The sequence below is a fragment of the Aulonocara sp. 'chitande type north' Nkhata Bay genome, linkage group LG7, assembly GCF_057382095.1.
Source record: "Aulonocara sp. 'chitande type north' Nkhata Bay isolate Kocher_YH1m ecotype deep benthic linkage group LG7, A_spYH_male_GT1.1, whole genome shotgun sequence".
Taxonomy (NCBI): Eukaryota; Metazoa; Chordata; class Actinopteri; order Cichliformes; family Cichlidae; genus Aulonocara; species Aulonocara sp. 'chitande type north' Nkhata Bay.
In genome coordinates this window covers 15825312-15849104 of record NC_141350.1, presented here as the reverse complement: position 1 = coordinate 15849104, position 23793 = coordinate 15825312, and the positions used below count along the sequence as shown (strand labels likewise).

The following is a 23793-nucleotide window of genomic DNA, read 5'->3' as shown; positions in this document are numbered from 1 at the left end:
CCGCGAGGAAACAGTCACCGGAGAGCCAACAGAGCCCCTAACCGGACATGACCGCTACCCCGGGTTGAGCCCCCCAAGGAAGATGCCTCCGGGGAACCCCCCCGACGCCCTAAGCCTGTCCCTACCCCCACACCAATCACAACAGTGAAGGCGGGACCAAACTATGACCCCCCACCCCCACTAGGTGATGGAGCTGATCAAAGGAGCCCAGAGCAATTGATCTGATGTGGTGGCAGAGGCTGTATCAAGACTAATGTAATCTAATAGATAATTTCTATATTGGTTAGAATTAAGATTATTTTTATTTTTCCAGTTCATGAGGACTGTTTTCTTGGCTATGCATAGGGCAGTGAAAACCATATGGGCGATATTCTTTTCTGAAGTGACATTATCTAAGCTGCCCAACAAACACACTAAGGGGGAAGTTGGAATGTTACATTTCAGACACTTCGATAAGTCTTCACATATCTCGCGCCAAAACTTCTGAACTGGTGGACAGAACCAAAGAGCGTGGATATAATTGTCCGGTGAATTGGTTTGGCAGTGTGAGCAGTTGTTGGTAGACGTAAAGCCCATCTTGAACATCCGATGACCTGTATAGTGCACTCTATGTAATATTTTGTATTGAATTAATTGAAGACTGGGATTTCTAATTAGATGAAAGGTTTATTGTTTCTTGATACAATAATTATCACCATTCTTTTTACATTAGGGCATGTCTTGTCAATTTTCTAATATGCTTAACTGATTGAAAATTTTTATTTATATTTTTAAGAAAAAAAATCACTTTTTTGTGGAGCTGGAAACTAGATAGAGAAAATGTGACAATCCCCCACACTCAGACCAGGATTTGTTGTTGTTTATCAATGGGCTGAAACCGAGCAACAGAATGGGGATAAAAGGTGATTTAAGTGACTTTGAATGTGGCGTGATTGTTGATACCAGATTAGCTGGTCTGAGTATTTCAGAAACTGCTGAACTGGATTTTCCCAGAGTTATAGAGAACGGTCAAAAAAAGAGAAAATATCCACATCAACACATCATTGGTGTTTAGGAGTACTACACGCAGGTGCATCACAGCAAAAGAGGTAAACAAATGGGCACACATATATGACATTTAATTAGGTTTCCCTGTGGCTTTCTGTGAAGGGATGATTTGCAAAAAACAACCCGAAAGGCTGAAAAATAAAGCACTAGCTGAATTGCAAGAAAACCTTCCGTTGCATTTAGGAATGGCTCGAAGCTCATTTCCTCCCTTTTGTAACAACGCAGTATGGGGTCACTGAACTGGACCCTGTTATACAATCACTGGTCTTTGTCAGTTCCTTTTTCTTCAGTTATTTGTCAAACAATGTGACTCATGTGCAGTTAATTGTACTAACAGACCGTACAAATGTGCTCCAGTTTTTGTGAATGAAATTTCAGCTGCAGTAATTAGCAGGCATCTGTGAATGTACAATAATCTTAGTGGTTGTTAACTTTCAATGAGAGGTGAGTAATAGTTAAGCAAATACATAATGTAGTTTGAGTCCTGTGTCAGACTGGCAATCTCTCCAGGGTGTACCCTGCCTCTCGCCCCAAGGTAGATAGGCTCCAGCCTCCCTGCGACCCTGATCGGGAGAAAGCGGAAGAGAACGGATGGATAAACTGATGATGTAGTTTGCACCTCACAGTGCTAAGAGGACATCTGCTTTCATTTAAGTGTAGACTAGGATAAAATAAATGTCTCACCATTTTCTCTTCTCTGAGTGATTTTCCAAGACAGAGTGTTTTTCCCTGTGAGGAAGAGACCCTGTGGATTTGTATATATTAGACCTCTGGACACGCTATTCACAATTCCTTTAGTGGTCACTTTGAAATTTGCTTCACTGTAATTAACCCACTGCTACTGAATCTGTCCCTCATCCCGAGTCCACCTGGAAATTCACTGACTATGAGAGCCACAAACAAAAAAAGTAAGACATGACGTCTGTTGCCAATGTGCAGTAGCATGCACACAGGACAAGCAATTACATCTGTTTGCTGACTGTGAGCGTTTTTAAATCATTTATGTCTTCATAAAGCCCACAGATCTGACAAACAGAGTAAATAAATAGTAAATGAACTGGTAGAGTGCTTTTCTACTCTATTTGAACACTCAAAGCAGTTTATATAAGCCTCATTCACACACATAGTCCTAAAAACTGTTTTTGTTTTTGAATGTGTAAATGCTTTTTGTCTAACCTTCACATACATTCACTGTCTGAAAAAACGCATCAGGTGAAACTCTGAGTTCAGTATCTTGCCTAAGGATACTTTGGCATGCAGACTGGAGCAGCCAGGGATTGAGCAACCAACCTTCTGTAGCAGATGACCTGCTCTACTTCCTGAGCCCAGGGGCTTTCATTAAAATCCTGCAGAATCCATTTTCTTCATTTTTCAAACACAAAAGGACATAAATTGAATTTCTTACAAATTGTTACAGAATGGCACGTCTACTAATGCAGGACTGGACTGAGCCATTATAAATAAAAATCAGCTTAACTTCACTGTCAGGAAAACAGTACGGGACAGATAGGTGCAGCGTGTCTTGTATTGCCATCTAGTGCCTGGTCAGTAAATGGCTTAAGAGCAGTACACATCACTGACATAATTCTTTAAAAATGTAAGCAGGAAACAATGAAAATACAAGAGAAATTATTAAATAGAAAATACTAGAATCATCTTTATTCACAAAGCACTTTTCAAAAAACAATTTGGTGAAAAACAAGGTGGGGCTTGCCCAGCTTTAAAGTGATTCGCTTCTAGAGTTGATCCATGTGTGGATTGGTTGATTTTTTTTTTTTTTTTTAATGATTCTTCACCACCAGATATCATAGCTTCACAAATAAAAACCTCGACTGAAATCAGAAACATTCAGGGTTATGCTCTTGATTTTCTCAAGATAAATATGGCAAAGTAAAATGCTTTCAGGTAATTAGCACATGGCTGGTGCAGAGAACGTTTTTCAGATTGGATCGCTTTTGTTTTTCTGATCATTCACGTTTAACTTTTTTTCCAGAAAAGATCATTCTCCACACTAGCCTTAGACATGACACACAAATGAGCATCATAAGCAAAACGACGGTCAACAAAAAAGCAATGACATCAAGAGACTTGTACACAAACCACGACATTTTGTACGACTGTGTCTGCAGATGACGGGTCCCTTTATGTCTTATAACATATTCTATCCAAAACACTGCCTGATCCAGAGGTTTCATAGGCTGATCTCTGTGCAGCCTGGAGAGCATCTGCATGTTTTCCCTGTAAGTGGAATTGTAAAGAGCTGTCATCAGTGCCTCTGCAAAGCTATCTCTTTTGAGCATAGCGATATCCACAATCACAGCTCCTCCTTTTGCTTTGATCCTGAAGAGATTATCGGGCTGATCAAAGAATAAGGGCAGTCCAACTATAGGCACCCCGTGGTAAATTGCTTCCTGAACTCCATTGGTGCCTCCATGGGTCACAAACACTCTAGTTTTGGGATGTCCTAAGAGATCATTTTGTGGCAGCCAGTTAACTAGTAACGTGTTGTTTCCCAGGTTGGTTGGCCTTTGTCCAATATACCTCCATATAACCTTCTGAGGAAGTCGGGCAAAGGCTGCAGCAATTTCCTCAGTAACATGTTGAGGAAGCTTTGCAACTAAAGTCCCGAGGGTCATCACAATGACTCCGTGGTCTCCAGAGCTCTGGACAAATGTCTCCAGGTCATCAGGAAGCGCTTTTGAGGGTTTACATTGAAATCCACCCATGTAGACAATATTTGGCAATGTTGGACGTGGGAATTCAAAGACAAAATCATTTCTCATAAGCCATATATCAGCGTCCAGGAAAAACGTTGAGTAATCCACATCAGGCCCAAAGTACTTCATAACAACCGGTTTGTAGTTTGTTTCTGCCATGTGAAACAATGTGTACATGCCAATAATGTAACTCAACATATTCTTTATTCTCTCAGAGAAGGTCATCTTATCTGTTAACTCTGTTCCAGTAAAAGGAATGTATGCCAGAGGTGAGGGAGCAATAAGTAAGTGAGCCTCGCCTTGAATGGTCCATCTTACATTGAAAACCAGAGGAAGCTGAAGTCGGCGTGCCAGCATGGCCCCGCAACCGATGCCAGGGTCAGTCAAAAGCACATCGTATTTAGCAGCATGTAAAGACTGCATCAGCTCTTTGTCTTCAAACATCTGAACGATTGTTTCTCTCATCCCTTTGTGAAACTGAGTGAACTGTTCTACAACCACATTCCGGATCTGAATTTGAGTCCAGATGTGGGACCAAGAGGACGTAGGTTTTCCCTGAAGCCGGATTTCCAGCTGTTGAAACAAATATGTTTCAAAGTTTTCCTCAAATCCACTAGAGTAGGGAAGTGTGACAGAGGTATAGAGTGGAGATTTCTCACTGATGTACCAGCTATCAGATGGCCGAATGACAGTGATCTCATGACCTTTGGCATGCAGTTCCTCTATGAGCACTTTCATGTTTATCCAATGGCTTCCATCCAGTGGGAACACCAGAATTTTGCCCCCAAATGAACCGGGTGGTTGGAATGAGAGTAGCGTAAAGAGGATCAAAGGTAAATAAAGCATCTTCATGACGTCCCTCAGATACCTTAAAAATACACAAAAACAAGTCGGTAACACAGTACTGCCTGATCATTTTTGTATAATTTGATATTTCCACTTGATATCTTGACTATATATGTCTACTCCACTGCAATAAAGAGACAAATAGTGTTTACTTCATTGCAATATTTGAAACCCAAAGTTTCTTTTTACCTATCAGAGATTATAGAAGCATGCTGTGCCCTATTGGGGCTCCCTGTCGTGTTTCTGATGTTTAAGAGCTGTGTGGGGATTCCTCTACTAATCTTCTCACAGGGATTCACTGAAATAATTTATGTAGATCAGAAGAGTTCAAATTATTTAGTACTTCATAAAACTCAAACGTCCTCTAAAAGACTAAAGAAACATGGCAAATATGGCAAAAATAAACATATGTGTATTGTCTTTTTTTGTTTTTGCTTTTTTATTTATTGTTGGAGCACCCAAACCTTAGAAATCTATGGATTAAGATATTTTGTTGTATTTAAAGCAGTTTTTAAAAAGCAGCTCAGTTTAAACTCATAAAACAGGGCTTCTTATACCTCACTGCATCAGTACTAACAGTATTATAACATTAGACATTAAAAGAATTTTTATGTAGGCATTTTAACTTTGGATACTTTGAATATATTTGCTGATAGTCTTTGTGTTCTGTGAGAAGCTGGACACATATGTCCATGTTATGGACCAAGCCAGGGTTTGGGAAACTCTGTGCTTTGGGGATGTGCAGCTCACACGTGCAGCTGGGCATTAACTGGTCATTCCCCACAGCTGGACCCACAGCTTCCATGCGGGGATGTGCCACACAACCAGCGCTGGACTGCTAGTCCACATTCCCACTCCCTTACAGTGAAAAATAAAAAAAAACTTTTATACCAGCCTGGGTCTTCATAATTCTCAGAGATTTAAAAAAATAAAGAAAGGGATCCAGACACAAAACTCAAATCAAACAGTATAATTGTAATTATCCACACCCACGCTCAATTTCACAAATAAAATCTTGCACCAGCCTCACTCTTCATAGCCACACGAGGGAAAAATTGAAAACATTCTAGAAATTTAAACTGTAATAATTGAATTAAGTTCTAATGAAAAACCGGCTCTGCGTCATTTTGGTCCACAGCCTATATATAATACAACTCCAACTGCAGTTTGCTTGCGAAAGACCACACTGTTTAATAAAATCAAATCCAACAAAGCTAGCTAAATCTGCCTTTAAGATCACAATCTAGGCGTACCACTCCATAATATCTAATTATAGACGTTTAATCATCCAAAATTAAAATAGTTAGACTCACATTTTTATCATAAAGTGTTTTATCACAAAGTGCGGGATGTTTCTCCAAACATATTTACATTTTAAGCTATAGTAATACTTACCCAAATGCTTCGAGCCGTGAACCCCAGGTTCAAGTTCGCTATCACGGTTATGCAATGTTTGGTGCTGTGTTAAATCCACCTTTTACACGGTGTACTGATTTGTGTTATACAAGGTGTGTGTACTGGGCTTTGAACTACTACTGCCAGAGTTCATGTTAGCTTGTAAACAGAACAGATGCATGTTTTCTGCCATCTAGTGTCCAATCAGTGCATTACTCTGTACTGCTTGATTGTTTACCTAGGCCAGAGCATTAAACTGCATGGGTGCATGCAAAAAAGTGTTTCCACAGCCTAAAATTACCAGAAACGATTATCTCTATGAGATCAGTTAGAAATGTGCTTATTAATGCAGTCATATTATGTTGAGATGGTTTATAGATGTATAGAAGTAAAAGTTCTGAATGTTTAAAAAGCAGCTGTAACTCATATCAATGGAATAACTTGGTTTATATGCACTTATAACTTAGTCCTACTTCTGAGTTCTGTATTTTAGGTCCTGATCCTTCCTGGCTCACACACGGCATTATGACAGAATGAAAATAGCCAAATGCTCCAAACTGGACAGTGCTTCGTAGTGATAATGGTGATGACCCAAAGCAAACTGCAAGAGTTTCCCAAAGGCAAAGAAATGGGATATTCTCCAGTGACCACGTCAGTCACCCGATCAAAGCTCTTGAGCTTAAATCGGGTGTTTTTCCACTACTAAATACAAGACTGAATGCAGAAACACCCATAAACAAGCAGCAACTGTAAGTGGCTGCAGAGCATCTCACTGGAAATGCTAACATGTCACTATAGCAACTCAGAACGATAATCAGTAGTTTGTATAGATTCTGACTATGAATGTCTGACATCATTGGTGCACACTCCTAATGAGAAGACATGATGTCCTGGGTGATCTCTTTCCATATCTAGACCAGGGAAGCACTTAGATCCTGCACAGGCTGACGTGCAACTCGGTGGACCAAAATGTAAGGTCCCAGAGGTGCTCTATAGGTTTTAACGTAGGGTCCGGTCTATGGTTCAGTTTCTTATTCCTCCAGGAAATGCCTGCAGACTCTCACCACATGAGGCCAAGCATTGTTGTGCATCAGGAGGAACCCAGCACCCACTCCACCAGCATAGTAGTGAATGGCAGCCATAGCGCAGTTGGCTAGCCTGTAGAGGTCTGTCCCTCCCTACGTTATTATATGCCTTCAATGTAACAATGTTAAAGGCAGCAAAACATTCTTTTTCACATGCGTCTGTCACATATGCACAGGGTGAACTTGCTCTCATCTGTGAAAAGCGCAGGGTGCCAATGCTGGACCTGTAATTCTATGACAAATTCCAATCTGGTTCCACAGTGCTGAGCCGTGAGCACAGTCCCACTTGAGGATGCCAGGCCCTTGTGAAGTCACTGTCTGATTGCTTGGTCAGAGACACTCACACCAGTGTCCTGCTGCTGGAAGTCATTTTGTAGGGCTCTGGCAGTCCTTATCCTGTCCTTGGTGGCTGATGGGTTACGGACCTTCCACAGCTGTGCCCAGCTCTCCAAGTGTAACTGCTTGTCTCCCGGAATCTCCTCCATGCTCTTGAGACTTTGCTGGAAGACAGAACAAACTCCAGTGGCACATATGCCATACTGGAGGAGTGGGACTACCTGTGAAACCTCTGTAGGGTCCAGGTATCGCCTTGTGCTACCAGTAGTGACCCTGACCCTATAGTTAAATGCAAAAGTAGTGAAAAAACAGTCTAGAAATATGAGGAGGAAAAAATGTCACTGGCCTCCACCTGTAAAACCATTCACGTCTTGTCATTTGTCTCACTGATGCCCCTCTAGTGCACCATTGTTATTTTCATTAACACCAAACATTGTTATCATCCAGCATTGGCTATATTAAATGATATCAGCTTATCAGCCAATGAGATAACATTTACAATAAGTAGTGGTTTATCAACGGTGTCACATAAGTTACACTAGCTACATGTTTAAAGACAGTGTGATGATATTCAAGACCTAGAAGACTTTACTAAAATATATTTACTTTCACTGAAGATTTACATGTTTTTTAGGAAATAAAGGAGGGAATAAATAACGACAAAAACAAAAGAAATAAAAATATATGGGCCAAACTGTTGACACAGTGACTATAGGCTCAAAATTTGTTAATCGGTTCTTTTACTCTGTTTGACACAGGACAGATACAGAAAATCTTTACCACTTCATTTGACAATACGTTTTAAGTATTGGCTTTTGTGCATTTCTATACTTTGTTTTGTCATATTGTTGTTATTTTATTTAACTATTCTACATTAAACTATGTAGTCGTCTTTTCTCTTATATTATCTTATCTTGTAGAAGCCAGGCAACACTCATAAGACCACAGGCTTGAGTATGTCAATTAGTTTGTGGTCTTTTCATGATTCACAGTTTTGCTTTGCGTGACAGTTAATATGTGCTGTTGTGCCACAAACATTCACAATTCCCAAACAGCTGATGTAGCTACATGTCTGACTGGTATTATACACTGACTAATTATACATCTGATTGATAAATAGTATCAATACATGTATATGCATATCAGGACAAAATTAATTACCCCCCATGAAATTTAAAGTTTTTGTCGAAATTGGCCTGTGCTTTTTTTAATAGCGCAAGAGACTGTCAACATAGCACTTCCTGAACATACTATTTTTCATTAGACTGCACAAATTATTTCTGTTTGAACACAATAACAGTATTAATTCAGAAAAACAAAATTGACCAGGGTCAATATTATTATTCTCCTGAGAAACTGACCGTTTTATTTAGCCATGGTACAAACCACTGCTGTACGATGATGTGTTTTAACTTTGTGATGCTCAAAACTTGAAAGATTTAGATAAATTTAGATAAACGAAAGTAAAACTGGTGAAACATGTGTCTAAAGGCCCCAAACCAACTGCTAAGATTCTAGTAAATACTTTAGCTGAGCCTGCAATTGTAATTCAGTTCAATTCAATTTTATTTATACAGCACCAAATCAGAACATCAGTCACCTCAAGGTGCTTTATATTGTAAAGTAGACCCTACAATAATACATACACAGAAAAACCCAACAGTCAAACGATCCCCTGTGAGCAAGCACTTTGGCGATAGTGGGAAGGAAAAACTCCCTTTTAACAGGAAGAAACCTCCAGCAGTACCAGGCTCAGGGAGGGGCAGCCATCTGCTGCCACTAGTTGGGATATGAGAAGGAAGACAATTGTAGTCTTAAAGAAGAAAATAACTAAATCAATGCTCAGGAATAGACCCCAAGGTTTCAGACCAAGAAAAACTCTGCTTTTGCAAAACAGACACCTTCATGCTAGACTGGAGTATTCCCAGGACAACCTGGAGAAAGATTATACTGGCAGTGTGCCTAAAACTAGAGCTCTTTGGCCAAAGAGATGTTGCTTATGTTTACAGAATAAAGTGAGAGGCCTACAACCCAAAGAACATCATCCCCAGGGTAAACACGGTGGTGGGAGTATTATACTATGGGGAGACTTCAGTGCATCAAGAACTGGAAATCTTATCAAAGCAGAAGCAATAATTAAGAAAGAATGGTGTGTGAAGATTTTTATTTTAAAAAACCTCAAACAGGAAAATTGTGTCTGTGTCATCACTTTACCTTCCAACACAACAACGACCTTGAGCATAGGTCGCTCCTGGTGAAGAACTACCTACAGAAGACCAAAGTGAACGTTGCTGACTGGCCCACACAAAGCCCTGAATTGTATCCCACTGAAAATCTGTGGGGTGAACTGAAGACCAGAGTCCCTGCCAGACAGAAGACCATCACATCTGAAGGAGCTTGAGAGATTTGCCAAAAAAGAATTGATTGCTCAAGATTTGCTTGTGGGACTTGGTGAAAACTACAACAACTGACTCTAGGCTGTTATCCAGCAAAAAGGATACACAACTGACTGTTGGCAATAGGGAAGCTAATAATTTTGACCATGGTAGTTTCGTTTTTTCCTAAATAATTTTATTTCTATGTGTGAAGTAGTAACCATCCAAAATAAAACTAGGTTGTCCGTGTTTAAGATTCTTTGCTTTGTTTAACAGCATATAGGAAATACTCTTTTTTTAAAAACAACAACAACAACAACAAAACAAAACAAAACAAAAAAAAAAACAAGGGGATGGGGGGCACTAATTATCTTGTATAACACTGAACCTTTTCATGCTGTTAAATGGTTCGTTTAAGCAAAAGTCACAACTATGACTCCATCTGTAGTGGTGCGAAAATAAATATAAAATAATGTAAATATATTTATGTACGTATGTGGTGTCACAGCTGTCAAAACGCTGCTAAGAGTCTATGTGCGCTACACAGGTTTATATAAAGCTAACTCTCCAGCCCTTTGTTGTTGTTCTCACGCTAATATGCGAGATCCGTACAGCCGATTCGACTGCGCGGTCGCATTCCGCCCCGACTTCCCCTCTGCCAGCGGCCTGGTGGTTTGAGATGAGTAGAAGATGTCGGTTTCGGGGCTGAAGGCCGAACTGAAGTTTTTGGAGTCAATCTTTGACCCAAACCACGAACGATTCAGAATAATAGACTGGAAACCCGATGAACTCAGTTGCCAATTCAACGTAACAGGGGAGAAGCTGCTGATCATTCACTGCAACATCACGGTGAGTCCAGGCCAGCTCTGCGCACAAGCTAACCCAGCGTCTGACTATCGACTGAAACCAAATCGGTCCGCGGAAGGCACCGTGTTTACAAATTAACTACGAATAAAGTCTTCGCTTTCATTTATAAACTGTGTCAGGCCATTAAAATCCGAGTAACCCCGTGGATTAAAGTGGACGACACACGAACAGTGTTATGTTCACTTTGAAAAATTATACAATAAAACGTCGATTAGTAACGACGCTGCGGTTGCTTTTGCTAGCTTGTTAACTGAAACTAACATTAATGCTAGCTTGTTTTTGTTTGCCAAATTAACTGCGTTACTGTTGAAAGTAGTACAACGGCTAACTTTATCACTTATGGCCTATATCTAGTTCAATTTAAACTTAATTTAGTTCGGTCATACGAGGGCTTTCACTACACCCCAGCTGCTTTCAAGCAGTATATTACTGTGTACGTGTGTTTTTTAAACAGACATAGCGTCGAGGTCCCGTACATGGCTTTAATTGACGTGAAATAGAAGCGGTTTAATGGAATGCTGTTCGGTCGTCCTTTCTGCCTTTTTCAGTAAGTAGACTGATCCCTCTGACGAACTTACTGGCATACATTAAAGCGGTTACGTTAGTGTCTTCTTTATCTCGACACTAAAACCTGACGAAAGCGACGCAATGTACATGTGAAATGTACGTGACAATATTGCTTTTTTGACCAGCTGTTAACGTCAGCGGAACTGTATATTTTTTAGTAACGCAGCCCCCCCCACCACCAAAAAGAAACGAAACAGGGGCCTAGTATTTATACGCGTTTCACAGCCCGCTCCAATACATTAGCGATTAAAATCAAATTCAAACTTGCGCAAAGCAGACATTCCCAGCCATCACAAAATGTGGATGAAGGTAGGTGTAATCTATTAACAACTGAGGTTCTTTCTTTTCGCTTGGCACTTGTTTTGCTTGGTTCAGGTAAGCAGATGATGAATCTTCCTGACAACCTGACCACATCCTCCTCCTCTCAGCAAAAGCATGCACACACAGAGTTACACTTATGCGCATTTTGAGGACGCGCGAGTGCTTGTTGAAACGTTCCGAATACCCTGCCATATTGAGATTAAACCTCACTGTCTGTGTCCTTTTGAGTCAGCTCATGCTAAAGGAAAACTAGATTACACTCAGGTATATTGCATTCTTCCTGTTCAGAGGGGTAGCTGTGAGTTAAATGTGGCCCCATGCTGTGAACATGGTCATGTTGGATATCATTGGGTATGATTTGAAGCAGATTGCCACGAAGACATCAGAGCTACAGAGTGATTTTTTTTTTTTAAAATTTATTTATTTTTACATAGCTAGGATTATGCCAAAGCCCATTAGGTTTACTGCATTGATCATGTTGTGCACAAACAGTAATGTCACTACAAACTGGTCAGCATTTATACCAGTGCTTCATTCTTCTCCTGAACTGCATTCTTCTCTGCTCAGACAGAAACCTCCACATTAGTGCTGGTTTAGGAGTAGAAGAAATCAAAACTGGAGGCATCTCCCTCTCTATAATTTGTGAATCACTGAGCTCCTATACTGCTATATCATTGAAAAGGTGGTGCAAGTTGTCACAGCCATACATTCATGTCTACCAGCTTTGCCACCAATGTAGATGTACAAGCAGCCTAAATGACCAAGCATGGCTTGAGGCACCACTGTTTGCAACGGTGACAATACAAATTATAATTGCCCCTTTAGACTGCAGTCTAGGGCCCAGTTTTCACCACTTAAGTTTGCTTCAGAAAGATGAGACTTTGAAGGAAAATAACATAAAACTGTTTCCTTTGCATCCTCCTTCTATGCAAGCATTGATGCAGAGGTTTTGTCTGAGTGGTGACCTCCATCAATCAGGAGAAGATTTCTAGTCTGATGTACTGCAATGACATCACAGTAGGTGCACACGGCTACCAATGTGGTGAGCACAAATAAAGCTTAAGGCTACGTAAGCAGCACATTCACAGTGTTATGCTAGCATCTAAGTTGGCAGACAGCCACAAAATATCTGATTAAAATAGTTGGAAAAACTGGCACGGCTGATACTTAAAAGATATTACACCGAGAAACCCAACGTATGACTTCCTATGAGAAAGTGTTTGGCGACAGTGGGAAGGAAAAAGTTTGTTTTAACAGGAAGAAACCTCCAGCTGAACCAGGTTCAGGGAGGGGTGGCCATCTTCCACAAATGGTTGGTATGAAGGGAGGAAGACGGGTCAAAGCATAAACCAAATGTTCTGTCTCGTGAAACATAGGAGAGCACCCACTGATGCTGTTATTCTCGCTGGTATTATTTAAAGACAAGTGCACATTATTTACCATGTACACGTAGAGCCGTCATGTGAACGTAACAGATTTAGACAAATAGACTTCACTTTTCAGACCCAAATCAGATGCCTGGATCATCTTTTGTACTGTCTGTAGTTCCAGCCCTCTCCTGTTGTCATGAGTTTTGGGTTGCGACTGGGAGAACAAGGTCACAAATAAAAGGGGTTGATCGGTTTCCATCATATGGTGGCTGAGCTCAGTGTTATAGACTGGGTAAGACAGTCAGATATCCAGTGGGAGCACAGAGTAGAGTCCCTCTTGCTTCACTTTTAAAGGAGCTAACTGAGATGGTTCTGTTATCTGGCCAGAATACCTCCTTAACACCTACCTTTGGAGGTTTTCTGGGCACTGGCAACTAGGAGGAGACCCTGGGTCAAAACCAGAACACTCAGGTTATTTATCCCTGGGTACTGGGATGGAGTGGGTGTCCTCAAGGAGTAACTGGAGTAAAAAGATGTTTGAAATATAATGTTAAGGGTTACAGCTTCTGTGACCTGACCTTAGATAAGCTTGAAATTAGATGGATGAAATTATAGATGGCTTTATCCTAGACAGTCACACATACGGGTACACTTGACTGTTGGAGTTGTAGGCAATGATTTATAGGAAGTAGGAAGTGTCTTACAAACACAAAGGTGTTTTTTCTAGACTTCTCTGCAAAAAGTATTTTATTTTCCACTTGTTTCAGCAGTCTTTTTCCAAAAATTCCTTGCCATTGTACTCTGTCCTTGATAAATTGTTTAAATACCTGCAGAGACTGACCCTCTAGCTCGCCCATTATGTACCACACACTCCAGCTTTCAAAAAGGGGGCCACTGTGTGCAAGTATAAAATAAACTTTACAGCATTTTTCTTGAATGAGAGTCAGAGTTCAGTTAGACAGAAGAATAAATGTTAAAATGTGTAACAACAGCCCAAATCTCATGACACTTAGTTATCGAAGGCGTAAAATAGAAGCAGGAACTCGGAAATTGATGACATTTTGTGTAAAAGATCAGTTTATCAGCTGAACTCTAGTATGGAGATTAGTAAGAAGTTGAAAGGCACATATTATTGAGTTACACTAACACTGCACTGTGCTGATAATAAAGGCATCGTAATTACCAGTTCACCAGTTTCTGACTTGTAAAGAGCATTCACGTCAGCATCCAAGTCATGGTTACAATTAGATGCCCAGTTTACACAGTGTAGTTTACATTGTGGCACCGTGTGTTTAACTCCTCCCCACAGTGGATGAGAGATCTTATGCCAGGTTTGATTGGAGGTTGTAAATACTATAATATTTTTCATCTGTGGCGCATGCATGTATCAGGCACTCAGTCAGATCCTATTTTAAACACGAGTTTGGCTTTTTGGTCATCACCATCTTTGTTGTTTGAAAGCAGGCATTATGATTGAGGGATGTTTCTGACTCAGTTAATCAGCATGATTACTCAGACTCTGGAAAACCAGCAGATTTATTAACCTTTAAAACGAGAAGAAAAATTGGTCTTGAACTTTAACTAAAACTACCAATCGAGACAAACTAATTTTTTTTTTCTTTTTTTTTTTTTAAATTGGGATCTTGAATCAGTTGAAAAGTAGGGAAGTTTTCTCAGACTTCAGTGCAGTCATTTTAACATGAATACTGCACAGTCATTACTGCATATTTTATACAGCATGTTTTCTCTCAACATCTTTCTTAACTTTCTGAAAAACCTAATCAAAAATAAAACATCTCTTATTAATATATACACGGTTCTCTCTTCTTCTGTGTGCAGTATTTTCTTCTCTTGGGCTTTACAAACTTTACATAGTACTACCATATGTGTCTAAATGCTTGTTTGAATACGTTTGCTGCTAGGCACAGCAGTTGAAAACTGGATTTTTACTCATGACTTCAAAAGCTGTATTAAGACCTAATTGAAATGTCAAAGGAGCACTTAACCACTTCTCTCTCGTGCTCGAGTTGCTTTCGCTCTTCAGCTTGTAGGAGGCTAATTTTGTGCAGTGGGTGGCTGTGTGGGCTAAGGCTTTTGGTTTGAAGTCACTTGTAACTCTGAAACGAACTTTATTACCCTTTATGTTAATCAGATTTCTAACCCAGGGTGACATTTTTGTTTCTTAAAAGCAGTGGTTTTCTCTGTACAATTCAAGTGCATTCTGTTGACTGTAAAGCCATCAGCACTTGAGCATGATTCTTGCTGCTGTTGCAGGAATCCTATCCCTCAACGCCACCAATATGGTTTGTCGACTCTGATGATCCCAGTCTGGCTGAAGTGTTGGAGCGCCTAGAAGATGTGAGGAAAGGCAGCACATTGGTAAGATGGTTAATATGGCTCTTGCTCCACATAGGATGCTTTGCTACATTAGGAAAATGTAATTTAATATTATTATTGACAGTTGATCTTCTCGATGTTTCTTATAGCTTCTACAGCAGTTGAAGCGCCTTATTTGTGATCTCTGTCGTCTTTACAACCTGCCACAACATCCAGATGTAGAAATGCTGGACCAGCCTCTACCAGCTGGCCCGATCACCCAAGACAGAAAAGTAAGCTCAGTAAATAAGAGTAAAGCTCAAGAGTCTTTCGTTGACCTTAGCTACTCACTGTTTTTCAATTTCCAACCTTTCACAGCACGGGTTATCAGGTGACGTGACATCTGAAGAGGAAGAAGAAGACGAAATGGGAGAGGTATCCAAATATGATCCATTGATTGATCGTCAATTTGTTTAATATCTTTGGGTTTTTTTTTTTTCTCTTTTCTGAACAAATGTATGTGTTCTGCCAGCAGGATATTGATCTGGACCAAGACCTGGACCATTACGAAATGAAAGAAGAGGAGCCGGTGGATGGAAAAAAGTCAGAAGATGAAGGGATAGAAAAAGAAAATCTGGCTATCTTGGAGAAAATCCGTAAAAATCAGAGACAAGATCACTTGAATGTAAGATTTCCATCTGTCACATTTTTAATCAAACCTTAATCTCAGTTAATATTTTTGGCTTTTGGAGATTATGAATGCACAATCACGATGAGATAATTAGTCTTTTGTATGAATTTCTACTAGAAAATAATTTTAATTATGATTTGTTTATTTTTTTCGGCGCGGTATAATTGACAGACTCAATGAGTCTGTCAATTATAAAGGGAAGAAGTTGTACATTCTCATGCAACCTACCAGTTTAACAGCAACCTCCAACACTCAGTGCAAAAATGCAGCAGTCCAAGAAAATTGTGCAAAATCTGAAAACCTCTGGTATGCTTCCTGTTTGTCCAGTTGTTTAACCGTCAGTTGTTTTATGTTGCAGGGTGCAGTCTCTGGCTCAGTGCAAGCCTCAGACCGCCTAATGAAGGAACTCAGGGAGATCTATAGGTCACAGAGTTACAAGACAGGTGAATACAAGGAACCATTACTCAATGCTTGTGGCTTGCATTGTATTTAATGTTTTTTTTTCCAGAAGCTTTAAGTGAAGCTCTTTGTGCGTTTGTGACTCATTTCACAGGTATTTATTCAGTCGAACTAGTCAATGACAGCCTTTATGAATGGCATGTGAAGTTAAGGACGTAAGTTCTTATTCTGAGTGTATTTTTATTCTATTTATATTTCCAACTTTGAAAATTATGCTTTTATTTGACCTTTTCTGTTGCTGTTTGTTACAGGGTAGACCCAGATAGTCCATTACATAGTGACTTGCAGGTCTTAAAAGAAAAGGAAGGAGTGGATTACATTTTGCTCAATTTCTCTTATAAAGTGAGTCCTATGGAAGTAATTGTCAACAGATTTATTTTATTTTTTTTGTAGTATAGGGCTGTCTTAAGGCAGTTTTTCTTCTTCTCTACAACAGGATAATTTTCCCTTTGACCCACCTTTTGTACGGGTTGTCTCGCCTGTGCTCTCTGGAGGGTGAGTGTGCAGTAGTGTTCCCAGCCCAAATTACATACATCATATGCATCTTATGAATGTTACTGCCCAGAATATGCTTTATGATTTGCTTGACAACTTCAAATGGTTTCTTCTGTTATTAAAAAATAACACCCCACTGTTTAGACTAAACAAATATGTAAATTCCTGCTGTATTGCAGCCTTAAGATTGTTTAAGCCATTTTATAGGTGGTGTTTAAAGAAATAACTTAAAAAAAACTAATAATAATAATACATTTTATTTATCGTGCCTTTAAAGACGCTCAAGGTCACTTTACATTAGTACAAAAAACCCATAAAACATAAGGTAAATGAAAAATAAAGTATAAAAGCTAAACAAGGTACAAATGGACTATGACGGAATCATGATGAAGGGTATGAAATTTTGAATAGATGGGTTTTAAGACGCGATTTAAAAGTGGAGAGAGAGTTTGGAATGCACTTCTACCACATCTCCGAACTGTGAAGTCTCTGGGCAAAACAACTAAAGGGTCTGAGTCCCATGAAAGTCAGGCGAGCAGGTGGAACAGACAGAAGGGAAACTGAAGAAGAGCAAGGTGTACTAGGGGGTGAGTACGTATGGAAAGGATCAAATAAATATGGGGGAGCAAGGTTAAGAAGCGCTTTGAAAGTAAGAAGCAGGATCTTGAAATGGACACGGAGGTGAACTGGAAACCAACGGAGCGGTTTAAGAACAGGTGTTCTATGTTCAGTAGATCTAATTCAGAATATAATACGAGCGGCTTTGTTTTGAACTAACTGCAATTTATGGAGAGATTTGAGGTGGACCACAGAGAAGAGAATTACAAAAATCTAAACGAGATGTGACAAGAGCATTGACAAGTATGGCGTGGAGTGAGTGAAGGCAGTTAATATTACGAAGATGAAAATGGGAAGACCGAACTTAAACAGGATAAAACAAAGGAAGTCGGAAATAAAAAAATTTAAAACAAAAGTTGAATTACAGGTGCTTAATAAGGAGTTTGATGATATAATATATATATAATACTCTAAAGAGTTAAGTAAAAATAAAAAAGTGTGTGTCAAGTGGTTCAATAAAGCAAATGTTACATGAAATTAAGTGGCTTAGGATTTTTTTTTCATTTATTTATTTTTTAAAAGATACAGTGGCTTATGTTGCATTGTGCTATTGTGCTCGGTACAGGGTAGAAATAACCTATTATCATAGAACAGGAGATCCTCTGCTAGAGAAGTCCTGTTGTAAATACGTATGGTATGACTTGTGAAGATTCACTGTATCTATGCTTATGGCAGTAGAGGTGAAGCAGTTAAAATTTAATTTAAAAGGAATTATAAAGCACACGCCATTGCCATACATCACTGTGCTATACTTACTTTCAAGGCTTCTGATAATTTTAGCAAATTAAGAAAGAAAATTCTGGAGAGCAAGAAAAATACTTTTTTTTTTTTTTTTTTTCCAGTTATGTTTTAGGGGGAGGAGCATTGTGCATGGAACTTCTCACAAAACAGGTATGCAAATGGGATAAATAAAATAATAATTATGACTAACAACAGGAACTGATTCATTTCTATTTGCGTTTGTTAGGGCTGGAGCAGTGCCTATTCCATAGAATCTGTCATTATGCAGATAAATGCAACTCTGGTTAAAGGAAAAGCCAGGGTGCAGTTTGGAGCCAATAAGGTAACACATATCATGAACTGGTGTGATGTTTGCTTTTGTTTTCAAATGAACTTTGTTTCAGTAATGAAAACAAGTAAAATAAATGGATCATCCTGCTTCTGCGTATTGACATGTTGCCTTTTGTCTTTCAGAACCAGTACAATCTTGCCAGAGCACAACAGTCATACAAATCCCTGGTTCAGATTCATGAAAAGAATGGTAAGGAAAGAGTTATGAATTACTGACACTCAATAAACACACAATGGGAACATCATGATCCTTAGCTAATGGTCCCCATTCACTGATGCATGTATACAGTCTACTTTCATATAAATGTAAACATGAGCAAGCTTTTCTTACTGGGAAATTAAAATTTATAGGCAAGTGTTTAAAAAAAAAAAAAAAAAAAAAAAAAAAAAAAAAAAAAATTAACCTTTTTACAAACAAAATCCATACTAGTCCCACTGTTTTTTCACACAAATTACAATTTGAGTATTATGTTTTTACTAATGGCATTTCCATTAGCTTTAAGCATACTTCCACATATGTAAAATACCACTGCATTTTTGTACTGTACTTAAAGGTTATAAGTGCACGTTTCATTTGCATGTATATACACACACCCTGTTTCTCTTGGTTTAAAATGGCCTTTTTTTGGGTACTGCAGTCATTTGTGGGTCATCGATGTGACGTAGTATTTGGTATTCATGCATGAACGCATTTATGTATGAATGTTTTATAAATTTGTGTCTCTGAATCATATTTTGTGCCTAAATTTCTGTATAAAACAATTTATTCAGTTCATGACAAAAGCTGAGTCAAATATTTTAAGTAAAACTATTAAATAATAAAAGCTATTAGATAAGAAAGATCTGAGATTGCACTCCTTACTTTCACAACTATTACCAGTTTAAATAGGGTTTTACTTGGACACCAATGTTGACCTTTGTTTTTGGTAGCAATAGTATAAACATATCACTTTTTTATGACATACACTGGTCATACCACCTGCCATGAAAAGTGTACCAGCCTAGATGTATTTTATTTTAAATATTTTACCATTTAAAGAGATGGTCTTCTGTTCATTTAAACGAACAGTTGGACCATGTGACATTTACAGGTTTTAGATAACTTTTAAAAATTCATATTTGAAGGCACTACAAATGTATTCAAACTAAGTTTTATAAAATAAACGAATTCATTTAACAGAAATGATGCGCTGGTGCACAGAAATAGGTCACATCAATGACCCACATGCAGGATGAACTGTGCACTCTTCTTTCACCACATCTGTGTTACAGTTCTAGTTGTTTGAAACTGCATTTATATCAGGCTTTTGTGTGTTCGTGTACAATATGCACTGTCAATGAATTCCACTTTAACAAGGCTTCTTTAAATAACTGCGTTTGTCTTTCTGTTCCTTCAGGTTGGTACACACCACCTAAAGAGGATGGATAAGGAGCTTCTACCACTATGCACCGGGAACATGTCTTTGAGTCGTCTTGCTTTCTTTGGAATATTTTCCCTCTCTGACTTACTGGGAATATATCATCGTTCTCACAGAAACCATCTCGTGGCTCATTTGACAAGTATTCCCGTCACCTCGCTCCAGGAAAGACTTTATTCCGGTCTCACTTTGCTTCTCCCCCTCAGTGTTTTAGTGAGGAGGATTATGTGAGGTTATCACTAGTTCTGTTTTCTAAATATGCTCATTTGTCTTTTGAAAACAAACAAAAAAAACAAACAAAAAAAAATTTTTCTCCCTCGAAATTTGGGGAAATGCTTTTTCTTCAGCTGCTTTGACAAAGCGGGCTTCACAGTCCATTACCCCTCATTTAGTGGGAATTTTAAAGGAAGATTGATACAGAAGCAGAACCTCCTCACAACTGCTTTTTTTTTTTTTTTTTTTTTTTTCTTTCTTTCTTTTTTTTCTCTTTTTTGGAAATTAACTGGTACATAGATGCAAACATTGTTCTAGAAATATTATTTGGCTTTTTTTTTTTTTTTTAATTATTTGGGTATCCTAGACAACAAATGATACGATTCCATATTTTGTAAGCTTATCTTAAATTTGAGATTACCTACTCACTGTTTTTTGTTTTGTTTTGTTTGTTTTTTTTGGTTTTTTTGGCACTTGCTTTTTATAATGTGTGAAGAACATCGGGTCAAGCAGAAACAAAATGCTGCAGTGTTGTGAACAAGTCAACTTGCAGTTAATTAGAAAATAAGGCCGATAGGTATGAAATAAATCAGAATTTTCATATTGTATATCTTATAGTGAGAGGATACATAAGATTGGAAGTTCTAACCCCTCTTGGGTCCTCTTGCCTTATTTATGTCAAAGGCTGCAAGTGCTTTTTTTTTTTTTTTTTTTTTTAAATAGCTGTAGAGGTTGATGGCTAGTTGGATGCTGACAATGAAGCCATCTGTGTGTAAAGTTAACAGCACGTTGTACAGAAGCCCCCTATTCAGCCGCTGATCTAAAAAGCTGGGTTTGATTTGATTGCAGTCATTTCATCCAGCATATCTGCTGGAGTGGACTTTATTGAGGAAATAAATTAAGGTTTTTTTGGATGTTCCTCTGTTCATTTTTTTTTTTTAAATTTAATTTTAAAGCAAACTTGTCATATCATCCTCGCATAAATTTGTTGTAGTGTTTTGTTTGTTTGTTTTTGTTTTGTTTTTCGTTCCCCTCCCTGCCCATTTAAAGTGTGCCGCCCTGTCACTCGACATGACTTGGAGCTAAATGTCCATTATCTGTAGGGCTTCCTCTGCCATTACAATATAGCACAGGTGTGTTTCAGTGTTGCTTGTGGAAAAGGATGATTTAGTAGTGTGATTATAAAACTGTACATTCGAACTTTGACCTTGAAATATCCTGTAGTACACACAGAGTGCTGCTGTTCCCCAAATTACAGGACACACGTTGTATCTATCAATCTGTTGGCTCTTTTGCAGTTTATTTGCTAACACTGTCTGCAAAAGTACATTTGAATGGCAACTCAGGTAACAAACAATACTTAGGAGGGGGATCGGTACATGTCCATGTTGAGCTGCGGGTGACTTTCTGGGTTTAATTAGTGCGCAGTTTCAGTAATGTTTTGACATACTTGCCCACTGATGAACTGAACTTTAAAACACAGGTCGCATGACTTTGTAATAAAGCAATTTACATAGCGAGTGCTGGATTGCAAGGAGCATGTTGACCAGTCTGTGTAATTGCTCTCACTGATTTTTTTTTTTTTTTTTTTTTTTTTTTTTTTCACCCCCACCCCCCTTCTCCCCAGAGAGGTGTCATATCGTGAATAATTTCTGATCAGAATTTCTTTTGTTCTCAGCACACTGCTTACATCAGACCTGTGACAACAGGATGTATCTGAGGGTGGAGGTTATTAATATCTTTTATCAAGACACTTTCACCAATGATGGGGACCCGTGTGGTCAGGTGTAGAGAGGAGGTGCACATTAAACCCTCTGTTACAGACCCTTTATCCACATGTGTGACTGCCTCCCTTCAAAATGCAAAAGCTTGGGTCACAGTAGATACTGAGACGATTCAAGTTTGACGGTCATGCAATGGTAATTGGGCGCTTCTCTAACTGGACTGTGTATCATTTATCTCAATTCATTTTCTGGCACCAACAAGTCTGACACTCTTGGCTCATTTTGGGTTTCTTGTTTTTGGTTTTTTTTCCATTTGAAGAAATTTTGACCATGTACAGTAATTTGTAAACTTGCATCAAGTTTATGAATAAAGAATTTTAAGATTATCACTGGTATTCGTGTGTAGCATTGGAGTTGTAAAGTTTTTCAATTGTTTTAATTTACATTTTATTCAGTAGCAAATTTTTTGTTTTTGTTTCTCTTGAATATCAAATATATTTCTCCATAATTTAAAGTTGATGATTAGGTGGCAGTTGTAATGTGTATTAAGTAATTTACACAATTTTATTATGTAGTTGCATATTTACAATGTAGTGTAATAATTTATGTACTTAAAAGAAAAATAGTTAAAATGAGGTAAAATCTACCGGCACATTCAGAGTAAGGTAACTCTTATCTGGTTTTATCTCAAGTGCAATAATTAGTAGTGATGTTAAAGTTTAGTTTCAGAGTTCCCTGGTTTTACATTATTCTTATTGCCAAGCGTGGAAAATGTATTCAAATACTTAAATATAACTAAAATTGTACAAATTGAATATTTGACTCAAAATTTGGCAAAGGTGTAAATAACTACATAAATACAAAACCTTTGGGAAATTGTTTCTGTTGCTTATTTAGCAAATATTTGTACTCAAGTGAGTTTACAAACATTACTACAAAGGATTGATATCCTTTAAGTCTGTAGTTTATTGGAATAATTGGGTAAATACTTAATCTCTTAGAGCTGTGTTTAGGAATCCATAAATTCTTTTTACACCTCCAGGAAATTAAGGAAACACTTAAAATATACATTGGCTCTTGATGAATGAAATATTCAAGATGAAAATCTTTACTGGTAAGCATGGATGCAGTATAAATTGTTGAGAATGAAATGATATAACGGTCAGTGTAAACCCTTTCAGCAGCTTGTTGAGGGCTGGATTCAAAACCACAAAAAGCAGAGTTAAAAATTCAAATTACAGGCTGATGCAGCTCATTTAGTACTCATTACTGTTTACAGCCCCCACTTGCATGTGCACTCCCAACATCTGGGAACACTCGTGAAGTGATGGTGGATGGTGTGCTGGGAATCTTCCCCCAGACTTGGATAAAGTCATGGATGTGCCTGGGGAACATGATGGGTGAGGCCACCATCAGATCCGAGGGTTTTAGCCTGGTACTGCTGGCTGGAACATGGAGGTTTATGGTATCCTTCAAGAATATGCCTTGAAGGATCATGCTGGATGATGTTGCTGGTAGCGTAATTTTGAACACGCTGTGTCCAGACCCTTTCACATCTGTCACATGTGCTCAGGGCTCACATGGCGCTTCACTGGCAGATCTCATTGTTTCTGACAAAACATTTACACGAGTAGCCTGCTGCAGGTCACTTTGGAGAGCTCCTCCTGTTCCTCCTCGCACAAAGGGGCTGGTCCTGCTGCCTGGTTGATGCCCTTCTCCATTTCTGTGCTGGACTGTGCAGGAAGACCCAGTAAATTTTCTTGTGACAGCATGCATGGATATGCAACCTGAATAGGCTGCAAGTACCATCTCATGCTACCAGCAGGGACGATGGCACTAGCAAAGAGCAAAGCTACAGAAAT

General features: G+C 38.7%; 1 protein-coding gene and 1 pseudogene across 5 annotated transcripts; one reads left to right on the top strand and one right to left on the bottom strand.

The window, feature by feature from the left end:
• Window positions 1–2676: 2676 nt before the first annotated feature.
• Window positions 2677–6097, bottom strand: LOC147324873 (UDP-glucuronosyltransferase 2C1 pseudogene; annotated as a pseudogene). Of its 2 annotated transcripts, XR_015130235.1 has the most exons (3): window positions 6006–6039; window positions 4800–4908; window positions 2677–4632 (listed from the first exon to the last, which is right to left on the bottom strand). The product of XR_015130235.1 is annotated as a UDP-glucuronosyltransferase 2C1 pseudogene, transcript variant X2 (transcript). The 2 variants fall into 2 exon arrangements; XR_015130234.1 differs by lacking the exon at window positions 4800–4908 and having other exon boundaries at window positions 6006–6097.
• Window positions 6098–10398: 4301 nt separating this feature from the next.
• Window positions 10399–22317, top strand: LOC147324872 (ubiquitin-conjugating enzyme E2 Q2-like). 3 transcript variants are annotated; one of them, XM_086299007.1, is made up of 13 exons: window positions 10399–10650; window positions 15201–15305; window positions 15413–15535; window positions 15621–15677; window positions 15775–15927; window positions 16292–16376; window positions 16487–16547; window positions 16644–16734; window positions 16829–16887; window positions 18348–18396; window positions 18473–18568; window positions 18700–18766; window positions 19974–22317. In XM_086299007.1, the coding sequence occupies exons 1-13, from the start codon at window positions 10492–10494 to the stop codon at window positions 20003–20005; spliced, it is 1137 nt and encodes a 378-aa protein (XP_086155133.1). In that variant the 5' UTR covers window positions 10399–10491; the 3' UTR covers window positions 20006–22317. The 3 variants fall into 3 exon arrangements, with proteins under 3 accessions (XP_086155133.1, XP_086155134.1, XP_086155135.1); XM_086299008.1 differs by having other exon boundaries at window positions 10400–10650; window positions 15778–15927; XM_086299009.1 differs by lacking the exon at window positions 10399–10650 and adding an exon at window positions 11001–11544.
• The last annotated feature ends 1476 nt before the right edge of the window (window positions 22318–23793 follow it).

Excerpts from the sequence above, each read along its gene's own strand:
- LOC147324872 (XM_086299007.1), top strand. The coding sequence starts at position 10,492 with ATGTCGGTTTCGGGGCTGAAGGCCGAACTGAAGTTTTTGGAGTCAATC. Across the intron at positions 18,397-18,472 it reads TGGAACTTCTCACAAAACAG|GGCTGGAGCAGTGCCTATTC; the intron begins GTATGCAAATGG and ends TGCGTTTGTTAG. Across the intron at positions 18,569-18,699 it reads TGCAGTTTGGAGCCAATAAG|AACCAGTACAATCTTGCCAG; the intron begins GTAACACATATC and ends TTTGTCTTTCAG.